This window comes from Branchiostoma lanceolatum, chromosome 4, assembly GCF_035083965.1.
Source record: "Branchiostoma lanceolatum isolate klBraLanc5 chromosome 4, klBraLanc5.hap2, whole genome shotgun sequence".
Taxonomy (NCBI): Eukaryota; Metazoa; Chordata; class Leptocardii; order Amphioxiformes; family Branchiostomatidae; genus Branchiostoma; species Branchiostoma lanceolatum.
In genome coordinates, this window is record NC_089725.1 from 12,016,248 (window position 1) to 12,044,218 (window position 27,971).

The following is a 27,971-nucleotide window of genomic DNA, read 5'->3' on the forward strand; positions in this document are numbered from 1 at the left end:
AGCCATGAAGTGAAAATCGGACCATTACAAAGCTTACCGATAGGCCAAATCATTGTCTCTAGATCTACTGGTGTAATCTTACATTTTGAATAGACTGTGGCCAGGCTGTGGCAGCGGTCAACCTAAATTTTCCGGTTCAGACAGAAAATGTTGCCAGGGATAAGAAGGCGTGTGCCAAAGTATGAGGGCGCATCGCCCCTGTTCCCGTCTTCGGAAAACAAAAAACCTCTGACTTCTAACCTGTTATGAAAGTGATAGAAATCTGTGTCATTTTACTTCTTCTCGCTCTTTTTGACCCATGTTAAAAATAGCGATCACAATCCTGCTTTATTCGGTTCAAGCACCGAGATATACTGATATAGGTCGCAGAAACTACCCCAAAGTAGTGGTATCAGTCCTTCCCACATTGTGCTGTGGATCAATTTCTTTCCCGTTTCATGATTGGTTATACACAGAGTTCCAGGAGTGTGAGTGTTGGCTAATCAGGTCAGAGATTCAATAAACCTATTTCCAATGCCAAGTGGGCATTACTCTCGCACTATTTACAGGCAGAAACAACTATATAAGAAAAGTTGAATGCAATAGAGTACAAGAAAAATGTGGCCATTCCCAGTGACCTTAATCAGACAATGGCATGTCGGATACATAGGCCTGCAGTGCAGAGTGTTTCGATAGGGGTCGTGGATAAGCGATCTATCAGTATCCAGACAACAGAAACAACTTTATTCGTGCGACTCTGCTGACGTCATGACGTGTCGTGTGCCTACGAAGCTGATCTGTTATTCCGACTGACCAGATTCAGATTCAAATGATAAGTATGACGCATGCAAGGATAAAAGATTTATTTTGCTTTTAGGCCGGGTTGATTCGATTATATCATATGAATGACATCCGAGCGCGCATCAAATTTCGTCCGTTTCCAAAAAAAGTAATGGTTTTCGGCCATATTGTACATCGTACAAAGCAGCTGCAAAATGATTGCAAATATATGCCATAAAGTGCAAAAAATATCAGAAAACGAATGCTAATATAATGTCTTCGCTCCATGCTATTAGATGTAGAATGCCGAAGTTAATTCCAAAGTCAAAGAAGAAGATGTGAAAGAACTCTGTGTGTTTAGCCATTTGTTCAACCTTCCTGACCTTCATAACGAAGGCAACTTTTTTGACGAACTTATTTTTCGCACTCTTGCATTAGTTTTGCTGTTCCTCAGAGGATACAATCCATATAATCGAATCAACATGACCTTATAATTAATCAATGTCATGGTCAGCAGGCACGGTTGAGCTGATGTGCTTCAAAATCTCGCCAGGTAGCGCTTTTACTTAGTCAGCTAAGGCAGAGAATATATGCTATTGCGGGTTCTGTGAAATATGCCAAGGAAATCTGAGCGGGAAACACATTCATACAAGACGAGAAATATGTCCTACCGTACTAGATATCTTTCACAGCTTAGTTGATCAGACGGTTTTTATAAAACTAAACCGCAATGATGGTGCACAGATATACAACTTTAGCGGCTTTATTAATAAAACATAAAAAATGATATTGCAGGGTTCAAAACTCAAAAGTTACCCATTGTCCTTTATGATACACATTATTCCTATATGTTATGAATGTTGATCGGAGATGTTTACTGGTCATTTATACGAGTCGACAAAAGAAACTCAAAGCTGTAAAAGTTGCGACATCTCAACCGACGATTTAACAGATTTAGTATAGGTATTGTGCAACGTTACGCACGACAATACTTGAAACAACTCGTTATATAACAATCACATACATTAGAATCGTTATAATTACAGACTATTGTGCGAATATATAGACAGCCGTTATTATGCTATTTTGGCACGTAGGCATTCGGGCATGCCATGGAGGCATTAGAAATCAGATTTCTTGTAACATACAGAGACAGAAGTAATGTAAACATTCGACTGACTTTGGAAATTGAAAATTATTATATACAAAATAGTATTTATATGATGGTTTACATTTCATGTATTCCACTTGTATTGTTCATTATCCACAATAACATCGCATGACCTTGACATTTTTGTCGAGTTAGGACGACGTTTGTTTCTATTGCACTTATAGAATTGCCCATCTATGTACATTCATTACACCACAGCTACTGCAATTCTTATACAACAGGGCTGCAGTAAAGAAGTGTGCAGGTAGGTGGCGCCTTTTAAGGTTAATGGCGATGAATGTATTGCTTGTATCAATGTCACAACGTTACATCCAGTCATGGCGTATTTGCTGCACCATTGTCGACTTCATCAGTCTTAATGGCGACAGCGATAGTTTGCAGTTCTATCCACTGTTGTGATGCTGTGTTTTGGCGGGATTCCCCCGTCTGTGGTTCGCCACTTGCGATGTAGCTTCGCGTCGGTAGGCCGTTCTTTTGGTCCGAGTCAGCTGGTTTGCGGAGATCGTGCGAAGGTTTAGCTATCGTGTTACACGTGTGTTGAGACGCAGAAGTATCGAACAGTTTGCGCCCACAGCACAGCAGGTCCTGGAAGTACCGACGGAACTGTACGGAGAGTACACACAAATATGTTTTGCGAACTAACTGTACAAATACCAAAGTAAACATATTGTTTATCTCCATAAAAAGTATATATCAAATCTATAGTATAATTCATATTTCTGCCTGTAATGACACCTCCTTGCAGCATTTGGAAGTTTTGTGGACATTACTAGACATAAATAATGCATATGGGGGCCTCATTTACATAATCTATGAGAAAATGGTACAATAGTCTTCATACTTTGATTGAATTGTGTCATTTGGGTAGAGAAGGTTTCAACTTATATAATCTATGCAAACTAGGTCCTTATTTGCATGATTGTGGACTATGAGTTGTAAAAATTAAGACACTAACAGAGACCACAGTCGCCATGGCAACCACTTGTTTTGCTTACAACTGGATTTGATGGATGTTATCAAATGCCGACGGGGATTTCTTAATTAATAAAAAAAAATCGAGGGGATGGACCAAAGAAGGTTCATATTGCAAGTCGTCTTTGAAGGCATGGTTATCGAAGTCTTCAGACAGTGTTCTGAACACTTGAGTCTCCCAAGCTTGGAATTCTGGCGCCGCGGCATTTCTAACACTTTCCTTCAATAAACCGATTTAGAAAGGATCGGATATAGGGTTACACAGCGGGTTCAAGTAGTGTTACTCTGCCCACCTGGCTGTTCATGGCGAAGTAGACAACCGGGTTGTAGCAGGTGCTGGACTTGGCCAGGAGGGACGGCACCACGGCGGCGGTGTGGGAGATCAGGCGTTCCCCGCCGAAACTCACCACCAGCGCCATGGCTCCGTACGGCAGCCAGCACACCATGAAGCACGTGATCATCACAACGACCATCCGGGCGATCTTCTGTTCCTTCTGGCTCGACTTTCTAATGGCCGCGGGCAGGTTGCGCGAACCCTGCAATGAAGGGAAAATGTGTGTGAATAAGTTCCACCAATGGTGATGAGGGGGATACAAACTTAGTCACGATTAAGACTTCTGTTCTTTCTGGCTCGACCTTCTAATGGCACAGGCAGGTTCAGCGAGTCCTGCAATGAATGGAAAATGTGTGTGAATAAGTTTCGCCAATGGTAATGAGTGGGGATACAAACTTAGTCACGTTTGGGACCGCAACGTTCCGACTGCAGCGCCACCTAGCAGAACCAGTCAGTACTAGTATTACCCTGATAAAGGTACTATCAAAACGTCGCAGATAATTGTCGTTGATTGTGTAAAAAGAACATTTAGTTGATACCCAACGAGAAAAAAAAAAGATTAAAGTTTTTCTTGCAAAATCAAAACGTCTCGTTGTGTGTGGAGTTTCAATCTTTGCTCAAATTTAATCTCTAACCAGATCTACGGGTGGCGAAACTGTATCCAGCCGGCCAAACAACATCCAACGGGTCACGCTGACGTTAAGAAGACGCGAGTAGAAATTGATCACCCCTCCTCGTGCCGGTTAATGAGGCTGTCCGATGCGTGCTCCCGCAGATCTCGGGTGGCCCGCTTGATATTGTTTGGCTGGCTGGGTACTGTCTCGCCGCTCTTACCTCTATCTGGCCTAGAGATTGTCTCAAATTGACGACGTAAGTCGACGTCATATTTCGGCCTGTATGAAGGGACACCATGACTTACTTTCTTCACCTTGTACCACAGCCGGTAGTAGGAGTAGATGATGATGAGAAGCGGCGCGAACAGACACATGATGAAGAGCACCACGATGTAGGACGTGTTGGACAGGCTGTGTTCCTCCCAGGCCACGGAGCAGCCGATCTCAGGACCCTGTTTCACGGCAAACAGAGACAAAATAATATCGTAGCCAGAGTACTAGTAACAGCCTACATACATGTCTATAATGAAAATGGCACTTTCTTGTAATCTCTTGATAAATCACTCTTTCTTTACGTGGGCGGAAAGCATGTGGAGATTTCTTAACCTTCTCCCTGCTGCCTAACCCTGTAACCAATAGAGAATTGGTAGCCAAATGGCTACTCGGTGTGCTTAAGATTAAATCTACCCTTTGCTTGATATGAGACGGAATATACAAATCAGTGCGCGCCTTTTAACGCCGTTCAGCGCCATGTAAGTCATATCTTATCATGTTGACGGGAGGAAACTCATTTTAAATGTTGCAATGAAAGCTTCAAATGCAAGTTGAAGAGACATGCACTGATGTAGTTGACGTTATGTTTTTGCCCAAAGGCTAATTTCAATTGAACAGAAATACTGTAAATGCATTTAAAGTTCGGGTGGTTTTTATTTCGCGCTAAGGGTAAAATGGAGTGTTCGCTGTGGTTTTGATTTCGCGGCAGTGCTATAGTCACATGCTGCTACAGTATTGGACAGAATGTTCGCGGTGGTTTTGAGTTCGCGGTGAAATGGTCGCCGCAAAAACCGCGAACATAAAACCACCGAGAACATTTCTGCATTTACAGTAATGGATAATAGAACAAAAGTGCCTAGTCCAAAATAAACATTTACACTCAGTATGGTGTTGTTGAGTTTGATTTCTTTTTTTAAGGCAGTGGCTCATGAAATGTTTCACGTTTTGCGTAGTAATGGGGTTGTGTGTTTTGTTGTCTTTTGAATTTTCTTTTTACGTCTTGCATTATATTCAAACTATAAAATCAATGGTCACACAAATACAGGTTTGGTCGCTGTACGGTTAGTCAGCAATCTCCGTCTAGTGGAAAGGAGGATTAACCGTCTAGACTTGCAAATATAGTGTCATTGACGCACACGTAGTAGATGTGTAGGGTGACGGGACATAACCGTCTAAACGAGCTGAAGTATTATTCTCTAAGCAGATGTTTCGGTCGAGTGGGGTAGGAGTGTCCTTGATTTTTTATGTCTCTCTCCCTTCACCTCTGCGACAGAACGGAATGCTTCAAGCCTTTTAAATGTATACATCACTCTATCACATTATGGCCGATTTTTAATCAGGTGCGAAGTCTATGAAGTGAAGGGAGAGAGACGTTAAAAATCCCGGACACTCCTACCCCAACCGACCGAAACATCTTCTTGGAGAGTACTGAAGTATCGTACTGACAAGGGCAAGTCTAAGGTCTTGGATATGACCGTGTAACGTCTACCATAATGCACGGACCCGGAACGTTTCAAATGTTGTCTTAACATGTTTTACTGTACAGTTAAGGGCTGGGGAAGTAATCATCTATGACGTCTGAAAAGTTGTAAGTTGATTTGGGTGCAGTCCAGTGGGAGCATAACGCGTACTGCATTGTGCCCCAGGCTGGGTAATATCATTTGGTGTGAAATGAGGTACAAACCAGGTGATTTGAAGGGTGTAGAAATTACAGGAGCATATCCATAAGAACTCTGCTGTTGATTTGGTTCTTGAGGTTTAGGTATTGCCGTTATGTTTTTGGCGACACCTCAGGGGTGGGGCATTTATAATATTGTGACAGTGTGCGCTTGAACCTGCGCTATTAATGTTTGTCAGGATAATTGATATCACCACTTTAACCCATTTCCCCCCCTTCTCAGACGATTGTGGTACCTCGAGTTCGTAGCTGCTCCACCCCACGATTGGTAGGGTCGTCCACAGCAGACAGTACAGGTAGATGAAGAGGATGGCCAGGCCCACTTTGTTGTAGGTAAGGTAGGAGGAGCCCGGACCCTTCGGCTTCACCACCATCCGGTACCGCTCGAAGGAGATGACAGCCAGGGAGATCAGCGACACCAGGCCTGTGGAGAGAGAGGTATTCTGTTAAACACGTATCACCAACCAACCAAACAAAGAAACAAACAAACAAAGAAACAAAGAAAGAAACAAACAAACAGACAGACAGGCAGACAGACAGACAGACAGACAGACAGACAGACAGACAGACAGACAGACAGACAGACAGACAGACGGACGGACTAACAAAACAGACAAAACAGACAAAACAAACAAACAAAGCAAACAAAGAAACAACGAGTGTTCATTGCTTCATGAAAAATCCACAGGTAATAGTGTATTGACACAGCATATTTTCAATACTGGGCTGGGCTAAGCCGTACTCGCTTTTCAAATATTGAGAACCATGCACTGGGGATGCCGTTTGAACACGGACACGGACACACACACACACACTCGATAAAACAACATTTCTTACTAGTAGGACATGGGCGAATAAACAGTTACCGGATATTGTGTACCTACAGGTAGTGCAATCACAAGTTCCGAGATTAAAGATCAAGAGGCCATGTCAAAAGTTTATGTTTATGTACGTATTTGGCACGATGGATCGATAAAGTAATCAGAGAATGATGATTACAGTTGTAGATATACGAGTGTCTGCTGTCGGTGTATAGTGTGTGTATCGACGCTATATCCCAGTGGCGCAGTCCAACCCACAGTTTCGCCATATTGACCCAATTCCCTGGATCCATAGGGCGGAAGTTCAAAGCCCATTCGGTCTCGGTGTGCCGGGATATCATTTGTTATTTCGGATGGTTGCGGTGGTCCCCGAGTGTACGGGAATTCAGATCTTCAGGCGTCAATCGTAAAAACCTTTTGGCCCCCATTCTTCATCTTGGCAGCCTGTCTGATCAAGCCCTCATTCATTTGCTATCAAGGTGTTCATCCTTTGTTTCTTCTGAATGTAATAGAGAAATGTTGGGCTTAACGCAGGCTTATACTGTGGTGAAAAAACGTTTCAAAACTTAGTATGAATGTGTTTATATATTGATTGTTTACTGAGAATATTGCTTGTTTGTGTTGGACTACCAAAATGTTGTTACTTATTGTTATTGTATTTGTCAATGTCAGTTGTAATTTTTATTCTCAGAGGTGATGTTCGATATTAGCTATTGCTAGAGTGCATCACCTCTGTGTCCTGTGTATCCTTCAGTAATTGTTGTTTAACAAAAAAAACACGTAAAAGAACCGTTATGCATGCGACACACTTATGGAGAAGGATGTGGGTGACCCAGTGAGCTTTACTAAAGCGAGAGCCGTAGCGAACCCACATATTCACTATATATCATTTATAGAGATAAGGCACTACGCTTTTGTCTCAAGTAATACGATTCGAATTCGACGGAATACGAAGAAATAAAGGAACGGTTCATTTCCCCGTGCTGTATATTGATAACGTTTTGTTATGATTTGCGCTGTCAATTTGCGTGAATGGATATAGGATCCTCTTGACATTTTACCAAAATTGGTGAACTCTGGGCATCCCTTCTACCAAAATTGGTGATCTCTGGGCATCCCTTCCGAACGCGAGCGGTCTGATGATCTCACAGCAGGCCAGGAGGTGTAAATTGATTTTACACCGGCCCCTTTCCAGGACAGAGGGTCAAATGCATGGTAGACACTCATTGCTGGATCCCACTGGTGCGAGACTAGCGTGTGATGTGGTCAGATATAACAAACAGACATAAAAACACTTTTGTTGTGTATCCCGTCCACACTTTAACACCCGGATGGGAGATTTTGCGACCTGTGGAGTAATGAGTCAACGCAAGGGAAAGTTTTCAGCTCTCCTTAGCTAAATAGATAATACTTAGGTTTGACCTTATCAATTGAGTGCTAATGGTAGAAGCAGTTAGTATATGATAATCATGATTAGCCAAGCTTGAATAATGTAAAACCAAAGCCGATAGTCATTTGTTGTAGTGACTAGTATTATTCCATACTTATGTATTGTTCTGTTAAAGGCACCCAGAGCATTTTATGAGGCTTAAAAACTGGAAATATAATTCTAGTTGCTGTAATCTTTATGAAATTGACATGTAATGCCACTGTTTACCACATTTGCGTTCGGATTTCTTATCAAAAGTGCTCAAAAGCAGCAAAAAAATATGCTACATGGTGATCTTTTAGTTTCACGCGACTAGTGTAGATAGACCGATACCATAGCCCCGCCCACCTCCGTCAAAACATAGAAATGCAAAATCAAAACATAAAAGTGCAAATATTTTACGGACACGCAGTCACTCTCGCATTGGTTGAACCGCTAATTGTGATGGACAGTCAGGATCAGTCTATTAGGGCTTGGATTTTCTATCAGTTCTCACTACACAACGACATCGTATCTTTGCTCCTTTAATGTCGATATGTAATAGTATGGTGTTATTGAAACTTACTATGTCTTGGAATGACTAGAAATTGGAGTTTTGTTATTCAAGTTTCAAGCCTCATAAAATGCTCTGGATGCCTTTAACTGTTGTTGCCATACTTTGTACCTGCTACAATAGTCGTGCAATAAAGTTCTTCTATGATACATTTTCACTGGGATGTAAAACAACGACAGGTTGAATGGACTAAGACCTTTCCTGGTAATCATTCTCTGTCGAAGACTGTCTGTCTTTAACAGAAGGCACGTGATGGTAAAAAAAGTTGCTACTTTGGGGGAGTTTCGAGATGTACTCTGTCTCTTCTTCAACCCAGCAAGTCAGATCTCGTCTTGGAATTCTCTTGTCACGTGAGTAATGATATTGGCTATCACGTTACAAAAGAAAGTTACACGATTTACACGATTGAGACAGTGATGTCTCCTGTACATGTTTAAGGTGCTACATTGTCTACAGATGTGGATCGCCGCCCTCACACCACTTACAAACCAGTCGGAATCCTGATCCAGCACTTTTACTTTGCTCAAGTCTGGTGATTCAAACGTTTATTTACCACGAAGTACCGCCCTACATCAGGATATCACAAGGGACTCCACATTTGGATATCACAAGGGAAATTCGATTCCCTATAACTGAACCTGCAGCCTTGATGAGCTCATCCAATCCCTCTCTCCCGTACTCTAAAATCAGCACCTTATTGAGTAAATGTGGTACAATATGCGTGCTGATTGTTGTGTCGCTATGGCAGCTAGGAGACCTACGAATGATAAAGCTGGCCTAGTTCATCCCAAAATCAATAAGTCGATTGTTAAAGAAAGGCAATGGACACCCCATTCTTTCAAATAAAGAAACGTGGCACAGATGTCTGTTGATAATGGTTATTATGCATGTACTAGATTCTCCTGTTATTGTATGAAAGATGGCAGTACTTTAGCAGACTGAGAGACATTAGCCTGAAGCATCGCTTCTCGTGTCGGCTTACTTCTCACGTGTCTGGCAAGTCGACGATCGCTTCTTCTTCATCAACCCGCGGCACACAGCGACACCGCCAGCGTGCCGCGGGTCCAGTGGGAGAAGAGCTTAACGTATGGGTGTTCGATTGATTAAGAATGCCACCAAAAACACTCTGCACGGGCAGAGCCAAATATCTAACCCACGAGAAGAAATGTCAGTTCTTCTTTCAAACATAGTCTCCGTTGATATAAACAAGGTGTATTTGTATCGTTGTTTGGGGTGAAGAAATGTGCTAGGGGAACGCATTTTCGCACAGTAGAGTGTTTCTCTTTTTCCTGTTTCTTACCGTTACCCAAAGGGCATAGATCAGAAAACCATATGTGCAAAAACTGCCCAAAGTACAGCCAATTCACGACTAAGTCCATACGGTTGCCCCAACGCATGCTTGACGCATCGCTAGTATGACCCAGGGTGGACGGTATTAGGTACGTCTACGTTTCCATCAGGTGGCGATCTCTTTTAAATTTCCAGTACTCTCCGAGCAGAAGTTAGGCACCGGTTTATTTTTGACGCCTTCAAATGCATTTTTGGGGCTTTCTATTTTAACATATGATGGCATGACGGACAAAAAGAAAACCCGACAAAACAGAAAGACGTCAATTATAATCCGAAGCCTAACAGTTACCGACGCGTTCTGTGATAAATGGCTCGTCTTCGCTTTGATGTCTGCAGACGATTCTTACAGATGAGACCACTTTTATCTCAATGCATTAGGTCTTCACTTTTACAAAGGAAACCCTTTTACCATGCACACGTGGGATTATACGCGTCCTCACTTTTCCTGGAAAAACACTGAAAAGCAGACAGTCGGAAGATTAGCCTACATGTCATTTCAAACGTAAAATTCTTGGAACTATTGAATCCATCGCAACCGCCTATTGACCCAAATTGCTTGTCCAAGTCTTGTCGCGAACTGTAATGAGAATACCTATCATGAAACCAGGAAAGTCTATACATCGATCTGGAATCTGAAGTGATTTTTGAATGAAGCGATAATAGCGCAGACACTGTGACGTACTTAAAAGCTCGTTGTCCGAAGAGGAATGAATCAGCAAGCAGGTTGTTGTCCTAATCTTTTTCCAATACTTACCATTACATCAACGACTAGACAGAACAAGTACATTAACCAAATTGCTTTGAACGACATTTCTAACGTTTCAGTTGAAACCTAGCATCTGTCCGAGCAGACTTTGCTGACAACACGTGCACACTCTGAGTCTGACTTAAGTACGCTCTTAATCACTGCACCCACGGCACGCTGGTGGCGTCGCTGCGTGCTAAACTGGATTTGTGCTACCCTTGACTTTATAATGGGAATATCGTTCAAAAAGTATGACCAAAACGACAACAAACACAAAGCTTAAAATTTTGTTTTTTTTTGTCGATGAAACTCATTCAGCGCTTAGTCAGCGACGCTGCCAGCGGGTCCGGTGAGAGGGGGGCTTAAGCAAGGACACGTTGATTTATCGGTTGAGCAACTGAACTGAAACGGTCCCCATCAATATTTCAACTTGACGAATCACGACAAAGTATGTATGGCTTTGTAGGGATAACTGAACACATGGCTGAGTAAGGGAAAGTGGTCTGTGGGCTCTCACGACTCGAAGTTTGATCAACAAGGACAAATGAGTTTCAGGGACCCCACACTGTCATAGAATAATGTAGATGTATGTCTGCAATTCGTGTTAGGGCACGGACTCGGTAGGGGACCTGTAAGTGAGCACGTAGCTCTAGGCTATATATACTACACCATACTCTGAGCTATCACGACGTTAAGTTTGACAAATAAGGATAAGTTTCAGAGACCCAATACTGTCATAGAATAATGTTGATGCATGTTTAGAAGTAGCGATAGAGCACGGCAGATGGCCTGATCTTTGTTATAAATACAAGTAACGTTATGCCATACATCTATCTGTATACAGTACGGGGACAGTTCAACAAAAGCATTACTCTGACCCACTTCTAGGTGTGCAGGGTGCTGAATTACATGATACCACACATCTCTCTAGGTCACAAGGGTGATCTCCGAAGGCTCAGTTGCTCCTGTCTTACATGCACAGGTGTGAAATTAGAGTAGGATGTGCTTATGGGGCCAATCGATATCAGAGTGGTAACAGAGCGGGCTCAAGTGTTTCTATACTAATTTCCCATCCACTTAGGGAAAGGAAAAATATTCTAGTTGGTCGATAAAAAACTAATAACTGTGACAAGTTTTTTTTCTTTCAGTCTGTGGGAAACGAGTCCATCGTGTATCAAATCGAAACATATACGATTCACGTTGATGCGTGTTGATGTTGAAAGAGTTAAAAGGCTCTTAAAAAACCGAGAAGCTACTAAGATAATTCACACTACTCCAATAAACCTTGATAATTGCAATCATAGAGCGGAAAGGAAAATGGCTGTTTAAGTTCTTAGATGCCAAATTCGTAGCCGTTCATGCGAATTTAAGCAGACAAAGCCACATGTGCATACTTGGATGCCCTAAGTGCATTAAAGACATCTTCCGAGGCTTTTAAACGTAAAAAGGGTGCTTTGAGAAATATCTATAGGCAGACATCAAAGGAAAAGAAAACTACATACCGCGAGTGACGTAAAAGTAAGATACGGATGTTACATATTTATACAGGGGAATCAGACAAGGAATGTCCTGGAAGGCCAGGTAATAGGAAACAGCACTCAACAGTGCACAGCTGTGATGTGTAGATAACAATCCGTCTACCATGTCAGTCTAACGTCTAGTGACATGTGTTTCAGCATTAAGCCCGGTTACACATAGCCGAACATGGACAGCTGACCTTCCCCCGACCATGGTTGGGAGTGGTTCGGGAGCTACATGTAGGTCGGCTGTGGTCGGCTGGTGTTCGGCGCGGTTGACTGGTGTTAGGCTGCGGCAGCCGAACGCTTTTAGATTTTCAAAAGATTCGTTTTCACAAACGTGCAGCTGGGAGGTCTGGAATGGGTTGGCTGGCTGGTGGTTGAAATCAAGCAAGTCAGTAGTGGTCAGGGTGAGTTTGGGAGTCAAATTTGATTCTTAATCTAAAACTGGTCAGACTGCTCCCGACTTATCGCCAAACTTGGTTGGCTAGTGGTCGGGCGCCATGTTCGGCTATGTGTAACAGGGGCTTAACCTAACTGCGCATAGCCACGGCCCTATTTCATGCTGGACTAACGCTGTAAGTGCCGGCTTACGCAGCTACTCACCCAGGATAGACACAGACATTTACACTGATCCCACAGAACAGCGTGGACCTCGCTACATTTAACATACTAAGCTCGAGCTATTAGTTGTGTCCCAGTAGTGCGCACATGCAGACAATGTTCACACCCCTGAAGTGTTTAATATATTGTTTTTCAGGGGTAGTCAGTGTTTCATTGACTGATGCTCCTGTCAGTCAGGTGTTTTGACCCTATGTTTCTTAAAATTCCTCAGCTGTAGCGGGCCACAGGTGCGCCTTGCTTCCATGTACGACCCCCAAACCTCACCTAGATGTTCCTGTTCAGTCGATACGTTTTAGTTGGGGAGGACAGCTGCCATATTTCTACTGCATTGACTTGTACCAGCCATGCATACAAACTTTAATGCCCTACCTCATGGACGTCTGTACAGAATGGAGACATGTAGAGTAAATGATGGATGGTTATTACTGAATAGGGAGGTGTAGGTGCTAATTCGTCTGGAGGAATGGCACAAAGATGAACCATCATCAGACTCCATGGACCAACGCGTACGTACGAAGACACAAAAAATCGATTCATTCAAATGGTGGGCGGATCGTCAAGTAACGTGTTTCTGTAAAGCAATTTTGGAATAATCAAACTTTAGTCTATTTGTGACATCATGAAAGACGGCTCTCAGATGTTTTCCTTTCAGCTGATGAATGATATTTGATAAAGGATGTTGATGATGAAGAAAAGGAATATTGAGTGTTTTTTCCGGCCTACTGAAAATCCAACTCGCTGCAATACATGATTAAGCTGACACCACCGTGCCCAATCTTGACATCATCGTTAATAACAAATCCAAGCAAGCAGTGCGTTCGTCGTGATAGAACATCAATCACTCGGAAGGTCGACTCCCCTCACCGACTGAACAGATATTAGCCTTTGAAAGCAAGCTACATCATTCATATCATTCATATCCGTCTTTCACATCCTCAAACTGAATCTTGAAATTGCCGGAGCGTTTTAATAGGGTCAAGTGGGTGCACAACCTCTTTCTGCATAATATTCTAGCCATGCGTTGCTTTGCACATACACTTTACTAGAGTTTTAAATCCTTCCTCCCGGTTTCTACAAGTTTCAGCTGTCATGAAAAGTCAGAAGCATCCAGTAGCTATGGCCTAAAAATCTAGAAACAGGCCACTTAATCGATGGGCGTCGGTGATAAGTCAGGAGCCAAGGACTTTGATCTTATCGATTCCTCATATCATTATCTAACCATTTACGACAGATGCAGTCCTTGGGTACTTGGAGTACTTCATGATGTCTTTTTTACTTATCTTATTCGTACTAATGGATAATGAAAGGCTGTCACAAGAATGAGTGCAATCGCGCTCGAGTAGCGGCACCTGCGGCGCCCGCATGCACTCGAGGGACTGACCTCTCTCACATCCGAGAGAACACCTAGTCAGCAGATTTTAATGTTCCTTCACTATCGCACAATGTTCGTGGACTCTGAAATCCTAGAAGCTTTTAGCATGTCAACATGCCTGATCTCATAATTGCACATCAAAGTTTGCGTCTGTAGCAATGCTGCTGTTGTCTGCCGTTTCTGAAGTTCCACACCAGTTTCCTCCTCCTGTCTTGTGAAGACGTCGATGCCACAAACAGTCATGTCATCTACTTACGGTATCACATGGCTGTTTGTTATGTAAGACAGGAGGTGTATTCATGACGTTTAAGAATGGTTTACAGATAGGAAATAACAACAAGAGTGCAAGATTCACCAAAATGATGAGTATGGCCGGAATGTTAGCAAAGTAAACTGAAGCGAAATAAATACAACGTGTGGTACAACGTTTGGAGGCAGACAACGATGTATGACCAATACGGATACAACCAACAACGGGAACACGCGAGCCTGACTCAACAGGACGGTTATCTCCTCACCACAGTCAGATGTCTAAAAGCCTGTCATGGAAATACCGTATACCGTCACACATCAACTTATCAGTACCTCGCACGCACGAATATCATACCGGCAGACCTACATCGCCCTGACCCTTTGCATAGTATATTTACACAGTTAACGTTTCTCTAAGCCTCTCTAAAAACAAAGTTTGCAAACTCACTTTGGCTGAGCCGCGGGATTTATTCGGGTTCAGTGACCCCCTAACCCGATGAACCCTCTCGAGATGTTCAATCTTGTCTAAGATGACATGTGCAATTAGTATCGATCTATCATGCTGCTATTCTGATGCCATTTCAAATCATTTCTCAGCGCGGCAGCTTGCTCTTTTATCACGTACCATCCTGGCTTTTGTGAAAGCTGCCATTTATTTTGAACGGCACTCAGCAGCACCTGAGGAATTCTAACGGCTGAAAAATAATCCTAGTTATCTGACCCGAAAGTCGGCTCTTGCGTTCGAAAACGCCCGGCAAACGCCAATCTGTACCCAAGCTGCGTTCCTGTTATGTTACTTGACAGGGATCACGCTGGTACACGCGAGAAAGTTTGACAACCCGTTTAACCTTGTTGTTGACTCATATCTCATGCTCAATTTCATGTCATAACAATGTGTCTTATCTTACATGTAGCTGGTTGGATGGATAGATAGTATTATAACGATTTTGAAGTTCGAGGCTTTCTTGGATAACCTGCTTTAGATGGCAGTTAATTATCAAATGAGCCGTGTATCAGCCTCAGACTACTGCTATGATAGTCCGCCACGATTCCGTTCTGGAAGTAGAGGCTCTGGTTAAGTACCGTAGTGGAATGAAGGTTGATCCCTTGATGTTTTCCTAGGCGTGCTTTCTCTAGAGGCCCGACCCTCTCCAAAAAGTAGGTCATGTATCAACTGCTGACTGTCATAATCCTTCACGATTTCGTCCAGGAAGTGGAAACTTTGGGACAAACCTACGTGTATCAGACACATACCACCCTGGTGTTTTCTTTCCCATTGTCCTTGATGGCTGGTCCTTGACCATGGTTCACTTACTCTACAGGACATTCACCCCTGTACTACTGTTAATTAGGTCATGTGTCAGCCACTGATAGTTCTATCAATCCTCAACGATTTCGTCCGTTCCGACTGGTTTCTCCTTATCAAACCCTGTCTGGTGTTATCCGGGCCTTATCAGTTGGGTCGCAGCTTTTGTACAATTGCCTGTCATGTCCTTGACGGTTGTGCTCGGCCTTATCAGCCGTTTAAAATAATTACAATCAATCTAACCGTGGCATATCTAGACAAGTCCTGCCTTCAGATCAGATAACAGTAATCAGTCAAGACCAGCCGTTGAGGTCTGCCATCCCACCATTCATTGTTATTGCTGGAACATAGAAACAGAACTCTGGCGTCATCTGGAAAATTGTCTATTTGGGAATTTGTACGTCGTCTGTGTGTGGTTTATTGGTCAATACCATATGGACCCATCCCTATCAATCTTGTGCTATCAAAATTCGTGTCACCCCATTCATCAACATCCATCAAATGAAATCAATTGACCGATGTTATTATCGGTGGGACCAGTCAATTACTGTAGTTGGTATTGATGGGGAAGGTGTGGGAGAAGCGTGCAGACAATAAAGATGAATGTTGTTTTGACACTGAGTAAATCTCCTGGGCTGCTAACGTTAACGCACCACAAACGCCCGTTTTACATAATGGTTGTCCTTGGTACTGAAATACTTGTAACTGTGCTTTGCTTGAAACCGAGCAAGCAAACTTCTTTTTACTCTGTAATAGTCTGTATGCTACCTGCAAAGACTACAGGAACAGTGTTCATGGCAACAGGCTATTGCTTTTATAAACTCTATAGATATGAAGACAAATGTCTTATCCTGGTAAATCAAAGCCGGGGTAAATCTACGGGTTGCGTAACTTGACATTAAAAATAACTGGTGATTCTCATCTGACAAAGTCATTTCTTGGATGAAGGAAAATGTGTTCTCTGTCGTTACACGGAAAACGAATCAGTCAAGGCAATTAGCGGTGCGGCTTTCCACCTATCTCCGGTCTTCAGCTGCTTGCTGTATTCAAAATGGGCATATAAACATGACGTTACATCCGACCTACGTATACACAAGCAGTCTGACGTCTTTAAAAAAGTGATCTCGTCGGTAGCAGCTTCAATTGCTAGTCTCATATCTCGTTAATCAACCCCCACAAAAATGTTGTGTTCGCGTACGTCATCAAAGTCGCCTATTTCAACACCGAAATCTACATCTGGGTAATATATATTTATAGATGGATTACGGAGATAAAGAACCCACTTCCTCCGTACGTAGGAGAAAGTGCGGCGTCACAGCGAACGGTTTTTCCCGTTGACATTAGGCTGCCAAGGACGTCATTGGGGACTTTTGGCAGGAAGTCCCTGTCAACAACTAAAAACTCATTGCAGTTGGCAAGGAATACGTTTCTTTAATTAATGGAAAAGACGACTTATGTAAAAACTCATTGTAATTGGCAAGCTTAAGGAATTAATTTCTTTCGAATTCATTAATGGAAAGATGATTTACATGGCAAATTCATTTCCGTCTAATTTTTGATAACGTTATTGCACACAGAACAGGGATCTCAATAAACTACAATGTCAATGGTCTCCGATGGCAGATCTAGAGGGGACAACCTTCATATGGGTTTGAATACTGAATCCGTAACTGAAGCGAATCGGCGGAATTTTTAATGCCCTATACTAAGGGTGACCCAGTAAAAGGTGAGCATACACAAAGACGGCGTAAAGGTTTCAACAAGCAGGTAGGGCGATATTGTATCATATCACCCGCGACACCGGGTTTGAGAAAGCTTTTAAAAGTCGCTAGATGGCCATAGTGCACCTATTACACAACAGGCACCTGGTTACAGGCTAGCTTTACACACCATTTATAGAATCATTTACGGCGCAGCAGTCGTGATAACCGGTACCTGCGACATCCCTGCTGTTTATTGAGTGATTAGGTCGCCAACGTTCTTCTACATCGGCAATAAAAGCGATTCCATCTTCAGTAATTGCTTCCCACGGTACATTTTATGACATATTCTGTTCATACACGATAGATAGGCTTCTAATTCTGCATTTGGTTCACAACATTAAAATGATTGAGGAACAAATTACAACTACGACGGTACAAGCTGCTGGTTGTGAAATGGTAATGGAATTGACGATGTCGAACTAAATCTTGTTTGACACAGGAATTCCTTTTCTGTTGCCATCCTTCAACCCATCTGGGATCAGTCAGTGATAAAATGCTGCCCGGTGAGCAAAATTGGTACATTATGTAACTGAGGCAGCTTATACTGTCAGACTCTTTAGTGTTAAACTTCTCCGGAACGGAAAGTCAAAGGTTCATTGTCCGATTGAAGTTATCGTGCGTCAGACAGACATGATCTCCCCCTGAAGCTGAAATGGAAATCGTCCGTGACGCCGGGAGACAGCATGTGGTGGAGCAGTTCCCACCGTCACTGAACTGGAGAAGGCATCAAAACTGCCACGTAGGCCATAGATTATATTCGTCATGGAAAACGCCTGTGTTGACTGGACATTTCGCAAACAGGTTTGGAAACAGAAGATACCGTTTTGAATGAACAAAGTGGAGGAAAAGTTCAGTAAACAGCAGCAAGGTGTGTAGAATTTGAAAATTTATATGTTATACAGGACTTGCCTCACTCATGTGTATCATATATGGAACCGTTAGAGTAACTAGTGAGAATAGGTTAGTTCTGACCTCCTTTATACAAAACTCGTGGTTCTCCTCTCAATGGGAGCAAATCAACAGATTAAAGGTATGTCAGATGTAATGTCAGACACAATTACAGAAAAAAAGGTGCTTCATTTGGTGATTGCTGTTGTTAAAGTTATCATCATACAGTCAATTGAAACTGACACTGATATTGCTAAAAAGTTGCAATTCCAACATTGCTACATGCTTGCACTTTTGGCCGATAAATAATGCAGGTATTTTGTCTTAATCAATGCACGTCTTTTTTCTTGAATTGATTAATGCATGGCTTTTGTTTTAATCAATGGACTTTTGTCTTGATTAATTCACGGATTTTGTCCTAATTATTGCACGGATTTTGTCTTGATTGTATTCTTTCAATGTACGGATTTTTTCTGAATTAGCCCATTATGACCGTGAATTTGCTGATAACCAAACTGAAGGCTTGTGATTTCTCCACGCATCTGATGATAATGCGTCCTAGGCAGAGCTTACAGAGCGTTGATAGTCGTAGAAGAAGGTCAAGCTCGGAAGTCGGTACTTTTCAAGCCGAAGGAGAACCTGAGTGGAGTTGGAGGACTGTAAAAGACAAAAGGACGCAGCGTTGGGGGTGCACAGGATACGCAACTTGGGACAACGCCACAACTTAACATTACAATAACAACAACAACAACAACAACACTATAAGAGTACACACAAAATAATTTAAAGTGCGAAGCAGCTCAACTATTTGGAGCATATATCTTATACAGGCTCCTTGCCCCCTCATCCCCTGCGGGGGTGGGAAGAAGCTGCCTAGCTCATGAGCTATGTGATCTAAGTGCAGGGTGTTAATGTTAACGCCTTATTAACACTCAGATTAAGCTAATTCTATCCCCTGGTACGGGAGACTATCTTTTGAAGTTCTTTTAACTTTGAAGGTTTATTCCAGCTGAAAGAACAAACATCGGATTGGCGCATTGCAGATTAAGAAAGGTCGGTGTTCAGCCAACCACTAAACAAGATCTTTTATGGTCACGAATCCGTTTAATAGCTCTAATAGGTTAGAAAAGTTCAAGTATCGTACTATTGTAGTGCATCGTAGGCATACATACTGAATGGAAACATCTTTAGAGTGAGAAATTGCTCATCAAAAATTGTTATAACTCAATAGAGCACGTTACGTATATGTACATTCTAATAACACTAATGGTACTTTCTTTGTGGGTCAACACATGGCTAGATCGATAGGTTTTACTCTGCCACCACTTCAAGCCACGCTTCAAGTGAAGCAGCACTCTAGGACGGTCCATATGATGTTTGGTGCCGGGACAAGAGGCGTCCAAGGAGGGAGAGGACACGTGTTGATCACGAACACTCATTTCATAAGTGTAGCAATGAAGCATATAGACCAGAAGGGGATGCCTAACTTAGAACTAGTTTACAACACGAAGGCCTCTAAGTAAAGCTGATGTCTATGTGGCTATGCCCTAAGCGACAAAGGTTGGACGGTGATGCTGCAAGTCTACGAAAGCCGTGTCTTCCGCACTGGTATTTCAGTGCTGATTCCATGGTCAAAACGGCCCAAGTAATTGACGTCCAGTGCTGAAGAAAGCCGAGCACTAGTTTTTCAGTGCTGAGCGGCTTAGTTCCAGTACTAAAGCTCCCCCGGCACTGGGTTTCTCGTGCTAAACCTTGTCTCAGCACTCGGCTACCAGTGCCGAACGTGGATCAGTGGCGGCGGGCCAGATCAAAGGTCTTTCAGCACTAGTTCTGAGTTAACCAGGTCAATCAGGACTTTCCGAGAAACCAGTGCTGAAAACGCCTCAAGCAAAGAAAACTGCAGCTCCGTGGTTTTGTTCATCGTGTAATTGCAATCGAGATGTAAGTATAATCGATCGATGCCATGTAAAAAGTATGATGAGTCTCATTTAGCACTCGGTTTCCAGTGCGGAATGTCCTACGAGCTGCTGACGCCGGATTTCCATAGCGCCGCAGTACTGGAAGCCCAGGGCTGATATATATGAACATTCAGCACTGGAAATCCAGTGCGGAAGCCACCTTCTGCACTGAAACCGAGTGCTGAATATGTAGGGCGAAGCTTTCGTAGTTTTGCGGTGAGCTGCCAATGCTGCTGTATAATTGTACTGGTATGGTTCTCATGAGGGGTTATCCTGGTGAAGATTGAACACCAGCTTAACTTCGACATCAACTCTTCAGATGTTTACCGCCACTTACTGATTCAAACTCAAGCCATCTGTGCCAATTCGTACGGCAAACACCGCGCTTTCACGTCAACAATGGAGAAATTAGCGTCCTTGATATTCTGCTCATCACAACCAGACGATCGAGTAAATTGTTCTCCAAGGCAAGCAAATTATGCCCATTTTGGGCCGACGTCTAAAGGAATTTTAAATCGACGGGGACGTCTGGTAAAGATTAGTGTTCTGCACTATGTCTAGTCTTCAGTGATTGCATTTTGATTGATTGGATGAATGAGCCTGCTGGGTGAGCAAACTACAAAGAGAATTCAATCAAGTCGCCCTTGCTTGATTCTATTAATCTAGATGCACCCTTTTAGATATAGATACTAGTAGTCGTTTTCATCACTTCTCGATCTTTGTGATTCATCTTACGAGATAAACCGTTAAAACCGTTAAAACCGTTAAAGCGGGTAAGCGTTTGTCACATTTGCAGACAATACATTTTCTCACAGGCGCAACCGTGATACACTGCGGCCCTTCACATGTGTGTGCATATACATCTGAGATATTCAGTAAAGTGGGTTTACTGAATTAGTGTTATTTTTAACGAACTCGCTCAGTGCAAGGCCGTAGGGGGCCACTCATCAAAGTACTGAGCTAATTCTTACTGTAGCAGCATCTCTTCGCCCTAGGTCAGAAACATCAATGCTCGAGACAAGCATGACTTCACTGACCCATTTATGATTATGAGTTTTCATTATAAGTGCTATTAATTGAATTATGGGTGGACTAATTTTAGATTTGGAGTGTCCCATCGGTTTACTGGTACAAGGCGCAACGCCCACAAAAGCACTTAAAATCATTTAATCTTCTTACTTCTGAGAAAATCTGCCATTACTTTGGCCATCCTCCAAGAGGTGCTTACAATATGTTATTTGAATGTCAACAGTTCGTAACAAAACTACATCTGCAATTTATGCATATCGTTGCTATCACTGACATTTGGCTCGACCTTCGTAATTTCCTCATTCGTAATTGTGTGCTCATGCAACCTTTCACAACGACATTGGACCCGACGTAGTGAAAGCTATACAAGGACAATCTCGCCCTCTGCACGATGTAGGAGTTAGCATTTGTATCACAGTCTAGAGTCTATCAGGGATGGCGAAGTTAACTTTGTTTTGCATTAGTGGACAAACTCATAACCAGATTCTGCTCATCTGCACCAGTAACCACTTGGAACGTTTATTCCATATCAGCTATCCGGAGTGATATACTCTAAGATGGCAGACACACACAGAGCCCTAGAAATATCATTTCGTGAGCGAACTGGTTTCTCTAGAACTGATAGCTCTAGAGCCATTTCGTTGCATGACGCCTTGCTAATCATCGCTCAGTCTAATCTTTGAGACGTGTGATCATAGTGATGGTACACTTGCAGCCGCAACCTGAACATCTTATCTCTTTGCGTGTGTTTGTGCAAACGAATATATTCACTTAAAAGCTTGGATCAGGAGATTGTGCTTTCATTACCTCAGAGAAGGAGCTTCTGCTCCGACGGGAGGTATTGTTTTGTTTCTGTTTGTTTGTTCGCATCTGTAACTCAAGATGGTGTTGATTTGTACTGCATCTGTGATTTTTGTTATGTATGTATGTATGTACGTACTGAAGAAACCTAGCTGGCGATTTTGCCCCCTACCACCTTTTCAGGTACCGCAGCATTACAGACTGACATCCCCGTGCTGGTAGTAGAGTGGTATAGTCCATTAGGGGAGCAAATTACACCTATTACGCCCGAGGTCAATGACCTCAATTTGGACACGCGGCTTGCGGATATATTAAGGGTATCATGGATTTTCATTATTTCGCGATAATTCAGATTGATGGAGTCTAACCTATTTAGGGTTAGTGTGATGAGGAATGGGGACCGTGCTTGCGTCCGATCACTCCTACAAAGGTATCAAATACCGGCTGGTATCAAACTAGCTAGATACACGCGTAGTCGGCGGAGCACTCAAGACTGTATAAACAGAAATGTAGGGTACTCAAGTACTCTTTTCCCGGAGTCGACTTCGAAACAAACAGGCGAGTAGAACAGTCTTCTGGCTCCCGGGGATCGAACCCGTGCCCGCCAGCGCACAACCCACACGCGCTAACCACTAGGCTAAAAGGTTCGGACCAGTTAGAAACCACACTCTAGTCACTCAAGTCGACTCCCAGTGAGTCATGCAATGCTCAGGTCAGGGGTCAAATGAAAGCGCAAATTTGGAAATTTGTTTCTTACTCTTCATGCCAGGTCGACTCAAAAACGCCTGTGTAAACCCAGCCACTATTATATAAACAGAGGCTCGCTTTAAGCACGCCTTCTTGAGTCGACTCCGAGTCGATTCAGCGGTGGAGTCAACTAAGCGGAGTCTACTCTGGAGCGCTCTCTTTACACACGTTACCTGAGCAGCCTACAGTTCTCTTTACACAGCCCTGAGTCGACTTCGCTGAGTGAACTTGGAGTCGACTCCGAAAACGTGTATGTAAAGCGTGCCAGAGTCTGATTTTTGAGCCCAATTATGATGATTTGTTGCAGCTGTTATCCCGGCGAAAATGCCTGCTTTGTGAGCTACAATTCCAAGAAGCGAGTCACTTAATGACATTGCACAGCAGACGGCCTTGATGGATACATTACAAAGTGTAGCACTTTTTATACTTACGTAACAAAGTCTTATATCTGTCCCGAGAAAAAAATGGACCACGTAAAAGCTTTAGCTTTTTATAGTTGCATAAGTAACAGTCTACAATCTGTCGCGAGAGTTATAGTCCAAGTAACAGCTTACCGCTCGTTCGGTAGATAAGCGGTATCACTGCAGAATGGCGCCGCGGGATTTGTTGTAACGGTATGTATCTCAGCATTTTCTCGCCGATAACTGTCGCGAGAATAATAGTCCAAGTAACAGCTTAACCGCTCGCCATTTATCTATAGGTAAGTGGCAGTTCACCTTGAAACCTTGTCGCCGATAACTACACTCGGAGTGCTTTCTGTGGTAAAGTAACAGTACAACTGTTAACGTTACAGTTAATGGTCCAAGTAACAGTTTAACCAATAGTTCCGTAGATAAGCAGTAGTTCACCGCCGAATGGCGCCTCGCGGTTTGTTAATACGGCAGGTATCTTATCATGTTGTCGCCGTTAACTGAACTTGCAGTGCTTCTTATAGTAAAGTAGCAGTCTACAACCTGTCGCGAGAATGATAGTCTAAGTAACAGCTTTCCGCTCGTCCGGTAGATAAGCAGCAGTTCATCACAGAAAGGCGCCGAGGGATGAACGTGACTGTCACACATAGAGAACCTCAGAAGAGTTCCTCACAACGCAAAGTGTTCAGGAATACGTCAGGTGGTTTCTTTTTTTTTCGCAGGTCCAAGGAAAATGTTTTTAGAAATGTACATATAACGTTATATCATTTTCTTCTCTAACTACTCTCAAAGTTAGCGCCGGAATGCTCACTTGCTGCTACTGTATATTCGGTTACATCAACAATATTGCTTTGTTGTTTTGATCGAGAGGACTACATAGAATAGTATCTGCAGAGGCATTATCATTGTCTTCCTCTGTTTTAGTCCGGTTTTGTCGTAGCTAGGCGTCGGTAAATCGTACGGCAGGAATATCGTGTGGCCTCTAGCTTTCATCTAGAGGTGACATCTGGCTGCGCACGCAAAATTGCGGCTTAACAAGTCGACGGTTTCTGGGCATGATTTCCTGTTGACTTACGTGGTGGCTTTAAGACAGAATTTTGCCGTGAGCGAAAACTTAGAGGATGATTTATCGACAATATCCGCGTGCTGAGTTAGTGATCAAGTCTTGCGCACGGGAATGTCAAAATATGTTATAGGCAGATTAGTTTTGCGGCCCAACGTTGCAACATCCATAACTATGCATACTGACAAATTATGTAGCCCTGTCTGCACTTTTTAAAGAACATGAGTCCTTGCATTAAACTACGCTTCGGCGGGGAATGTTAAAAATACAGACACATACATCTGCATCTGCTTCGCAAAAGTCACTCTCCCATCCATTTATATAAAAGCATTTTCCTACTAGTCCAGGTGGTTGCCGGCCCTACTGTGGACTGACATACAGGTCGTCAATGTGCGTACATGGCACATGAACCACCTACACGGTGCATGGGGCGAGTTGAAGTTCACAGGCGACTTTTGGAGTCGGAAGAAAACAAGATTAAGCGGTGTCATGGCTCATAGTCTACTTGCCGGGTCATCTCTACACAGCGGGGACATGTATCTGTCCTGGCAAATATTTAAACAACTAAGATACCAGCTAAAGGCATGTATCTATATGACACTGTGTGGTTAAGCATATGTACTGCTACGCATATCTGGATCATAACGTTACCTCTCTCATCACGATATCTGAACATACTTCATTCCGATACATTTATTCCATCCGAGCCTGCAAATTAATCGTCGAAAAGACTACGCATGTCCACGTTATCTAGGACACTAACGATTTTTCTCCCATTCATTTCCATGATGGATAATTGCAATTAATGAAAGCAGTTCATATTGCACCCAGCTATTGGGTTTCATATTTCACCTTTCCATTCACGGTGATGAAGCGTTTTGTAGGTGTGATCAAATTTTGGGTAATACTGGACGAAATTTTGGAATTTACAGAAGATGAGTATTGCGGGCTTCCTTGAAATTTACAGACGTAACATGTGTTTGACTTAGTGAATGAAGAATGGAAATGAAATGAATACATTTATGCGGTAGGACTACCGTTGGACCAAAGACAAGATTTTGGTTTGTTAGTTAAATTTGTGCAATCATCTAACCTTGTAATTTGATAGCTCCAAATCGGTCGTTAGGGTTGCTTTTCATACGGGTTAGAGGAACTTTGAAGGAGTACGGATCGATGAAAACTGCTGATTCGGTTGAGTTATGTTGGGATTTCATTTCCTCCATATAATTATTACCGCGTGAAGGTTAGCTCTACTATTAAACAGCAGTGACCGAAAAATGACACCGAAAAAGAGACTGATCAGCAGTCGAGGATCGTTTTGTATAGGGGTTGGATTCGCTGTGGAGATTCGCCGGCACTGAGTCTCAGCCTTATGTTTGTTGTCTGAGATCAACACTGACTGGTTTGGCAGGACGGACATCGATGAGCAAATTTGCCTAGTAAATATGTTTAAGGGCGCTGGGGGCAGGATTTGATGAGACGGGAAGACAGGGCGAGAAATATTTGGGGCAGCCTTTACTTTAGATGTACACGCCTGTGTGCCGCACGCTTAGTCATAGGTGAAGCTAGCTGCGTTTCAGCAAGGATGTTAAAATCAACCTCATTGGTTTCAGACATGTTTTCAATATCATTTACAGGCGTGACGGTCAGGGTCTTTGACCCAGAAGTCAATGTTTATAGGTTCAAATCCCTGACATTGAAAGGCACTTTACACGAATTTTCCACTCCAAAAGTTGGGATATTGGATGTTCCCGAGCAGCCTTCGTACGTAACCCCTCCTTCTCCTGTTGGGTCAGTTCGTTCTCACTGTTAGGTAGGAGAGATACTGTTCCATACATATTCGTGTCACCCATAACCTGGGTTTTCGGGTCTTGTTACGTTGTGACATTCAGTATGAAAATAAGAGAACAAGACTTCGGCTCAAGGAATTGCTGTATCTAATTGCAGAAATGACGCTGTTGCCATTATCACAAAATTGGTCTCAGATGATTGCACACAAAGTGTCATAATGAAAACAGGCATAATGACAGTCTAACAGTTTATAACAACAGTGATGTATAAATAAGAGTTATGAAGTCTCATTCAGGCAGAGATGTGTATCTATCTGCTTGAGAGTAAGTAAAATTGAGCAATACGTACCAAACAGGTGATTGGCGAACCCGTACCAGACGCAGCCCGGCCGGCCCCACAGCCAGCGGTGGCGGACGGCGGAGGCGAAGGACAGCGTGTTGCCGCAGACGGACACCAGCAGGTCGGCCACGGACATGTTCAGCAGCAGCATGTTGAAGGGCGTGCGCAGCTGACGGAACTTCAGGAACAACAGCACCACCGCACCGTTGCTCAGGAACCCCACGATGCCGATTATTGCTATGACGCCGGCCACTGGCTCGAACCCGGAGAATTCGACTTCTTCTTCAGTAGTGCCGTTCCGGCGAAAGTTCCAGGCAGCAGACGTTGCGTTGTTGTTGTTACCGTACTCTGTCATGTTGACGACATTATAAATGCCCAGCATAACAGTTTGTGCGGACCAGTCGTGAGACTGGCCGATAAGTGCGCCTGAAACGGCGGCACTCTCGGCAGCTAAAGTCGGGACCTCTCCCTCCGAACGGCCGTTGGAAACGTCGGACACAGAGCTCATAGTCAGTGATATTCAGGGCTATATCAATCTGACTCACGACTACAAGCCCTTTGCAGAGTCTTAGCCAAACGTGATAAAGCAGCCAAACCTGCAATGTGGATGAGAAGTGGACAAATCAGGAGATGTCCATATACCTACTGTTAATAATGGGAACAGCACCTGCACGCCCCATTTAAGCTGTAGACCACACGGAACGTACTACTCTGGGCCGCGAAAGGGGTGTTCTGTGTTAAAACACACGGGAGCGAATGGGAAAACAGGTCATCTTTACCCGCTCAAGTTATTTTGAAATAACCCAAGAACCATTACCCTATCCGACGTGGTTCTTGCTATCTTTACCGTTACTTGCTAAATCAGTTTACAGCGGTGGGTATGTTAAACACCCCCGGGCGACGCAGAGTTTGGCTTGCTTTAAGTAAGCCTGTTTGTACATTGTTTACATACGCAACCGATTCTCTAGAGATACATTATTACCAAACCATAGTCTACCGGTAATCTCGGTGCATTACCAGATCATAAACAAATACAAGGGGCCGCCAAACGGTAAAGGTACGATTTCCTAAAGGTGACATACATGTATATGTATAAACTCTTCAAGGTCTAGGATTGAATAGCAGAAGGACCTGTAACATATACATCCTAACCGGCGCTAACATTTGTATTTATATACGTCACAAGAGTTAAGTAAACTATTTTGAAAAGGTTAACGTGGGATATAGTCGGCGTCACGTAATATGCGAGGGTCTTACGCATATGGAAATGTAAGACATGGTTTACACCATCTGGATAACGGTTGATCCGTGTGACGGTATACCATGCGTAGGAGCGTCATACCTGCAGTTTGGTGTACTGGCCGTCATATTCTACAATCTAGCCAGGCTCTGACTGAGAATATATGTTTATG

At 43.1% G+C, this 27,971-nt stretch overlaps 1 protein-coding gene across 1 annotated transcript; it reads right to left on the minus strand.

The window, feature by feature from the left end:
- Positions 1-1,545: 1,545 nt before the first annotated feature.
- Positions 1,546-27,249, minus strand: LOC136432618 (pinopsin-like). Its single transcript, XM_066424030.1, has 5 exons — positions 26,569-27,249; positions 6,038-6,225; positions 4,156-4,302; positions 3,196-3,438; positions 1,546-2,533 (listed from the first exon to the last, which is right to left on the minus strand). The coding sequence occupies exons 1-5, from the start codon at positions 27,065-27,067 to the stop codon at positions 2,246-2,248; spliced, it is 1,365 nt and encodes a 454-aa protein (XP_066280127.1). The 5' UTR covers positions 27,068-27,249; the 3' UTR covers positions 1,546-2,245.
- Positions 27,250-27,971: the final 722 nt, after the last annotated feature.